This window comes from Lipotes vexillifer, unplaced genomic scaffold, assembly GCF_000442215.2.
Source record: "Lipotes vexillifer unplaced genomic scaffold, Lipotes_vexillifer_v1.1 scaffold611, whole genome shotgun sequence".
In the NCBI taxonomy this organism is placed as follows: domain Eukaryota; kingdom Metazoa; phylum Chordata; class Mammalia; order Artiodactyla; family Lipotidae; genus Lipotes; species Lipotes vexillifer.
Window position 1 is genome coordinate 1,322,108 of NW_006785619.1, and position 7,394 is coordinate 1,329,501.

The following is a 7,394-nucleotide window of genomic DNA, read 5'->3' on the forward strand; positions in this document are numbered from 1 at the left end:
GGGGGGCGGGTTGCCGAGGGGATGAGGGTCAGCCTCGTTCCGCTGGTGTTGACGCAGCCTGAAGTCCCTGCCTGGTCCTCTGTCCTTTCCAATCACAGAATCTCCAGGAACTCATTAGAAATACAGTTTCTCAGACCCACCTCATAGCTACTGAATCAGTTATTGAGGGTGAAGGGCAGCAGTGTTGGTGTTTTTACCTGAAGTCTAGTTGATTTACAATGTTGTGTCCATTTCAGGTGTACAGCAGCGTGATCTAGGTTTTTTATTTGCAGATTATATTCCACTATACGTTATTACAACATACTGGTGTCAGCTTAATAAAAATGTGCAACATGACAGTTATGGGTTAAGTTTTATTTGGGGCAAAATGAGGACTACAGCCCAGGAGACGGCATTTCAGAGAGCTCTGAGAAACTGCTCCACAGAGGTAGTGGGGAAAGTCAGTACATATGTGATTTTGGTGAAGGGGGAGCTCTTGCAATCGAGCACATATTTTGTTTTGCAGAAGGTTTCTGCTAGTCGCGAAGAGCAGTCATCACCATGAAGGATTTTAGTGCTTTTCTGGATATGAGGAGATACAAGAATTGGGTTCATAAAATCATATCTATCTGAAAACCTGTTCTGCCCGTTTTTCCCAGAGCACAGAATGCCTCATTTCTGCTCACCACCCTGAACTCCTTTGGAAGTTGAAAGTCAGCAACTGCAGCAACACATGATTTAGTCCTTGTCCTTGTAGACAAGGATGGCAAGTGCCAAATTGTAGTTGACACTGGATAGATAATTCCCTGTGCAATAACAGTAAATCCTTGTTGCTAGCAATATTGGGGTTTTTTTTGTTTTTTGGTTGTTTTTTTTTGGGGGCTGCGCCTGACCGGGGATCAAACCCAAGCCGCATTAGGAGGGCAGAGTCTTAACCACTGTGCCACCAGGGAAGTTCCGCTAGCAATATTGTTTTAATAAGCCTTCCAGATGACTCATGCCCACTGAAGTTTGAAACCCACTGCTTTTTTTTTTTTATTTGCGGTACGCAGGCCTCTCACTGTTGTGGCCTCTCCCATTGCGGAGCACAGGCTCCGGACGCGCAGGCTCAGCGGCCATGGCTCACGGGCCCAGCCGCTCCGCGGCATGTGGGATCTTCCCAGACCAGGGCACGAACCCGTGTCCCCTGCATCGGCAGGCGGACTCTCAACCACTGCCACCAGGGAAGCCCCGTGATAAGAGTCCCCCCCGCCCCATAAGCGGGCCTCTCACTGTTGTGGCCTCTCCCGTTGCAGAGGCTCCGGACGCGCAGGCCCAGCGGCCATGGCTCACAGGCCAGTCGCTCCGCGGCATGTGGATCTTCCTGGACCAGGGCACAAACCCGCGTCCCCTGCATCAGCAGGCGGACTCTCAACCTCTCGCGCCACCAGGGAAACCCTGAAACCCACTGATTTTAAACTGCTTTTAAATGCCTCACTCTTGCTGGAGTCTTTCTGGGTCGCTGGCGAGGACTCCTAAGGCAGAAAGCCAGGGACCACACGCGCGAGCAAATGTTCGAAAGGTCATGGTCTGGCCAACTGGGCTGCTGTCTGAAGAGCGGGCTGCAGGCTTTCGCTTTAGGTCTCTGGGGACACAGCAGCTGCAGGCTTATTTGGCTCCTGGTGATTCCACGTGTGTTGTGAATTACATCCCGGAGAAAACCATGGCGCCTAATCTGCCAGCATCAGCCCCAGGTGAGGGAACAGATGGAGGGAGCTGTGTCTGTGGAGTGGCCTTTCTTCCTTTCTTGGCAAAACAAGGACACAGGAGTCAGGAGACGCAAGGCCAGCCTAGGCCCTGACGAAAGGAGCTGTGAAATCTTAAGCAAATTAGTTAACCTTTTTGATCCTTATTTTCTTCTGCAAAAGGAACTAAGAATACCAGGCTGATTTGTGTTATTAGGAAGAACAAATGAGAAGATGGTTGAGAATGCAGCTTGTCAGCTGCAAAGCCCTGCACACGTGTGTAGTGAGGTTCATAATGTCCCTCAGTTACCTCTGATCCAAGTGGCTACGCCCTCAATACTCAGAGTGAGGTCTCATGTCCACAGGGTCGGCATCACCTGGGAGCTTGTTAGAAATGCAGGGTCTTGAGCCACCCACCCCAAACCTACTTGATGAGAATCTGCATTTTACCAAAATCCCTGGGGGAACTAAGTTTTTGTGCATTAAAGTTTGAGAAGCAGGGTTTGGCCACCACCTGGTGGCAGGTGTACTTTAACTGCCAATTGTTCTCTGAAGTTGCCTGTTCAAACCCAAAGGCAATGACGGAATGAACCAAAGAATGAATGAGGGAGGGAATGAGAGGACGACTGGCTGGGGGTCCTCAGCTTTGCAGGGACATGATTTTATCATTTCACCTAAAGGTCTTCAGGCTGTGTTGCTTGCTGGATAAAGGGATTTAAAGAGGCTAAATCTCTTTAGGCCAGGCCAGAGTACATTTCTGGGCTCCCGCAAGCTTTGGAGGCTGAAGTGTCTCTCCACGGGATGCCTGCCAAAGGCAACTGACACCTTTCTGTGTTCCCACCCTCAGGACAACTTCCCCTCTGTGATGCATCTGTGTTAGTCAGGAATTTTGTGGTTGCAAGAACAATAACAGACTCCAGCTAGCAGACAGAAAAAATGGGAATGCGTCAACAGGTCACAGAAGTGAGGGCTGGAAGCATAGCCAGATCTTACAGGCCAGAAGCCAGGGTGACTCTCCCCCTGTCTCTGGAGCCCCCTAGATGCTTCTCTTTCTGGCTTCACTTTCCTCTCTCCCTGCAGAACAGCTTTCTTTGGTTCCCAGTCCACACAGTGGAAAATGGCCTTTTTTTTTTATTATTATTAATAGCAACTCCTTTATTTTTAATTATTTTTTAAAATTTATTTATTTATTTGGTTGCTCCCGGTCTTAGTTGCGGCAGGCAGTCTTCTTAGTTGCGTCAGGAAAACTCTTAGCTGCGGCACGCACATGGGGTCTAGTTCCCTGACCAGGGATCGAAACTGGGCCCCGTGCATTGGAAGCACGGACTCTTCACCACCAGGGAAGTCTCGCAGTCCTGGTGTTTACATGCTATAACCCAGATATCCAGATAGAGATGACCTCTGGTCCAGCCCCAATCTCCAATTCCCTGGGAAGGATTCTGATTGGCCTTGCTCTGGCCAGGTGCCCAACCCTGGACCAATCAACTGACCAGGGGAGAACATGACTGTGGGAACATGGCAGCTCTCCCTGCGGCCTTGAGGGTGGAGGGGAAGGGCAGAGCCCAGGAAGACCCCTGCTTGTGGAAGGGGGGCTGGCCCTGACCAGGGCCTCCAAGGGGTCTGCCACTCCCTCTCCCTAGTTAGTGGTTTCCCTGAGGCTTCTTGCTGGCTGCCTCCCTGCTCCTCCCTCCAGCTGGAAGACTTACATCCCAGGCTGGCCTCACTGCTTCAATGAGGAGACCATAAAAAACCTGGACCTCAACATCAAATACTCTCTGGCAAAGAACATCACCTTCTACCTGCGAGGCGTATCATTGTGAGGATGCCCACCTGGGCCTCAGATGTACTGGTACCCCTGCCTTCTGCCCCCCCCCATTCAGCTCCCCCACCATCAGGGATGTGGGTCACACAGCCCCGCCCAGGGCACGGCCTCTGCTCCCCACCTATTCCAACAAGGTGAGGATGACCTCAGGGGCAGTGACTACCTCGGCCCCCCCGGAGGCTGGTTCAGGACCCCAGGAGGGATAAGCTTAGCCAACGCGGGCGGGTCTCCCAGGGCCTCTTGCCTCCTCCCCACCCTTCACATCTTCTGGCAGGTTGGCAGATCTGAAACTCAAAGGGCTGCTGGACCGCAAGGGGCTCTGGAAGAGCCTGGAGGAGATGAGAAGTGTGTTCAACTCCCTGAAGAACCCAGCCGTGGGTGAGGGGCTCCAGCCGGGGCTCCAGACCTCTTCCCTGGGGTATCAGCTCTCCTGGCTGTCAGGAATCTCAGAAAACCAAGCGCCAGTTCACTGTGTGACCCTGGGCAGGCCCCTGACTCTCACGAGACCTTACTTTCTCCTCAGACACAGAAAAGGATGTGTAGTGGGGGCATCTCTGACCTTCTAATGCCTTGTATCCATCAGACACTTGTTGAGCCACTACACATGAGACACTCGCTTAGGGGCTGTGGACACAGTCCTTGTCCCCGCAGGGCTCCCAGTTGAGCAGACAAGTGGACATTAGGCTCAAAGGCAAATAATGAGTTTCACTTATGAAACCTGTGCATCAGCTCCAGTGAGAGTGTGTAAAAGGGGGACCTGGCCTAGTCCAGCTAGGGAACTCTCTACAGAGAGTGACTTTTATGCTGAGACCTCAAAGTGGGGCAGGTGTCAACAGCGCCAGGCGTGGTGTGTGAGGGCAGAGCGTGCTTCAGGTTCGGGGGGGCAGTCCGGTGCATGTGGAAGGCCCTGAAGATGGAAGGAGTGGAGACCTTTGAGGGGAAAGATGCTGCTGTGGCCAAAGGAGATTGAGCCAGGGAAGGAAGACAGGAGGCGAAGCAGGAGGGGTGCATGGGCCCTGGGCCGTGCAGGACTGTGGAGGCCGTGGCAGGAGCTCAGGCCTTTCCTAAGTGCAGTGGGAGCTTCAACCAGCTGCCAGCTGGGGAGTACTGTGGCCAGATGTGCCGTGGGGAGGGGGCTGTTAGGGGACAGGAGTGGAAGCAGGAGGACCAGTTATGAGGCTCTGGCTGTGGTCAGCAGAGGATGGAATCCTCAGCGAGGCAGTGACAGCAGAGATGGAGTGGACGTGTGGAGCAAGAGCTACTGAGGATGGAGAATCGGTGGGACTTGATGGGCGGAGGATGGGGGGAGCTGCCGAGAGGACTCCGGGCTCTGCCACCTGCAATCCAGTGGATGAAGGTGCCATTCCCGGGATGCCAGGCAATGGGCTGGGGACTGGGCTAGAGCAGGAGCCCATGTTCAGCCTCCGATATACTGTGTTTGAGTCATGGGGTAGGAGATGGCAGGTAGAGGGTGGGACTGGTGGGCTGGGGACTAAGGTTTGCTGTTTGGTGAACTGAAGCCAAGGGGTCAGAGGAGGTCACCCTGGGAAGTGCTGCATGAGAAGAGAGGGGAGCACAGGATGGATGCAGGGGAAACGCCACAATGGTGCTCAGGGGGAGACCCCTGGGCGCTGGGGTGACTGGTCCCATCTCCCCTGCCCCCCTGCAGAGTATGTGTTTGAGCACTGGCAGGAGGATGCCTTCTTTGCCTACCAGTTCCTGAATGGCCTCAACCCGGTCCTGATCCGCCGCTGTCGCCACCTCCCAAAGAACTTCCCTGTCACTGATGCCATGGTGGCCCCAGTGTTGGGCCCCGGGACGAGTCTGCAGGCTGAGCTGGAGGTGAGGGGCACAGGAGTCCTGGCTCTGTGCACCCCCATCTCAGTGCTTTGGGCCCATCCCCTACTGGAGAGGAATAACACTCACATTTGTTAAGGACCTACTGTGTGCTACGTGCCAAGAACACCCTCTCCCGTGTACAGTCTCCTGGCCCTGAATCCTCTCCCCACCCCCATACTCCCCACCTTCTGCCTTTAGAAAGCCAGATGGCAGCCCTGGCTCCCCTTCTCTCTCCCGCAGAAAGGGTCCTTGTTCCTGGTGGATCACGGCATCCTCTCTGGCATCCGCACCAATGTCATTAATAGGAGGCCTCAGTTCTCCGCGGCCCCAATGACCCTGCTATACCAGTGCCCAGGGTGTGGGCCCCTGCTGCCCCTCGCCATCCAGGTCAGCAGCCGGGCAGGCGACAGGGCAGGGGCAGGGAGAGGTCTGACTAAACGGTTGGCAGACACTCAAGTCTGCCTCTCCCCACTGGCCTCTCCTATAGCTCAGCCAGACCCCTGGGCCCGACAGCCCCATCTTTCTGCCCAGCGACGACAAGTGGGACTGGCTGCTGGCTAAGACGTGGGTGCGCAATGCCGAGTTCTCCATCCACGAGGCCCTCACACACCTGTTACAGGTGCACCTGGTGACCGAGGTCTTCACCCTGGCTACGCTGCGCCAGCTGCCTCACTGCCACCCACTCTTCAAGGTCAGTGGCCCAGCAAGATGGCCCAGACTGTACCCCAAGCCTGCAAGTTCCTGCACCTTGGCCTGCCCTTCGGGGTTCTATGCTGCCTGTCCCCACGTGGCCCTGTCCTTCCAGGCTGAGATGCTGAGCCCCCATTCTGCCTCAGCAGCATCTCCCTGCACAATTCCCCTGAGAGGCTGCTTTCCAGCAGGCCCTGAGCTGGGGTGAGGTGATGGGGACAGGCGCGTGGGAGAGGACCGCATGTGAGAGCAGGCTATGCCCCAGAGAGATTCTCTTCTTAGGGGAGCTCAAGCCAACAGCGATCACAGAAGCCCAGCTCCTAGCAAAGGAGAGACCTGGGGCTGACAGATGCCAAAGTGTGAACATGGCTTTGACCAACAGGTTTTCTGCAGATAGCTGCAGGGTGGGGAGCCCTGAGAGGGAGACCCGTGTCTCTAAGGTGGGCTCTGCTAAGCCTTCAGATGGCCCAGATTAATTTCCTCCGGGGACCTGGAGCATCTCCTCTGTGAAGTTGAGGGGTCCACAGCTGCTCACATTTTCTGATTCTTCCTTAGACAGTCTCCTGGGTCCTGGATGCAGGCCCTACTCTGTCCTCTTCAATCCAGGCTGATTCTTTCTGACAATCTACAGCTCCCAGGGCCCGGCGCTCAGCCGTGGTCTCTAGGGGACCATTTCACATTGCCAGACCCGCAGGCCCTGGTTATCACGGTTCTTTGCCTGCCTGGGGTTAGAAAATCACAGGAGGCCAGAGCTGGAGGGATTCATAGTGCTATCCAGATCAGCCCTCTCATTTGCCCAGTGATCTGATGCCCAGAGAGAGGAAAGCACATGCTCAAGGTCACAGAACAGGATGCTGGTGGACCTTAGCCCCCATCACTGGGCCTGAAGCCCTGATCCCTATCCCAGGCTGCCCCCCTTGTCCCTGTCATCTCTTTCCATGTGTGACTGACAGGACTGGGTTCCTCTATGGGCGGGGGCGGGTCTGGGACCACAGAGACCAAGACTTCGCCCAGCTCTGCCTTCTCTGGCCCTTACAGCTGCTGATCCCACACACACGGTACACCCTGCACATCAACACGCTGGCCCGTGAGCTACTCATTGCCCCCGGGAAGGTGGTGGACAGGGTAAGGACTGCTTTAGGGAGGGTGGGGATGGGATATTCCTTCAGTGTAGAGAACCTGGCATCTTGGGTTTCCCTGGTGGCGCAGTGGTTGGGAGTCCGCCTGCCGATGCAGGGGACGCGGGTTCATGCCCCGGTCCGGGAAGATCCCACATGCCGTGGAGCGGCTGGGCCTGTGGGCCATGGCCGCTGAGCCTGCGCGTCCGGAGCCTGTGCTCC

At 55.4% G+C, this 7,394-nt stretch overlaps 1 protein-coding gene across 1 annotated transcript in view; it reads left to right on the plus strand.

Moving 5' to 3' along the window:
* Positions 1–7,394, plus strand: part of ALOX15B (arachidonate 15-lipoxygenase type B) — a 10,989-nt gene that overhangs the window by 838 nt on the left and 2,757 nt on the right. Inside the window, exons 3-9 of the mRNA XM_007457855.1 lie at positions 2,551–2,578; positions 3,397–3,519; positions 3,800–3,903; positions 5,195–5,367; positions 5,605–5,751; positions 5,852–6,055; positions 7,093–7,179. Of these exons, the coding sequence (XP_007457917.1) occupies positions 2,551–2,578; positions 3,397–3,519; positions 3,800–3,903; positions 5,195–5,367; positions 5,605–5,751; positions 5,852–6,055; positions 7,093–7,179 (866 nt within the window). The remainder of the gene's footprint in view (positions 1–2,550; positions 2,579–3,396; positions 3,520–3,799; positions 3,904–5,194; positions 5,368–5,604; positions 5,752–5,851; positions 6,056–7,092; positions 7,180–7,394) is intronic.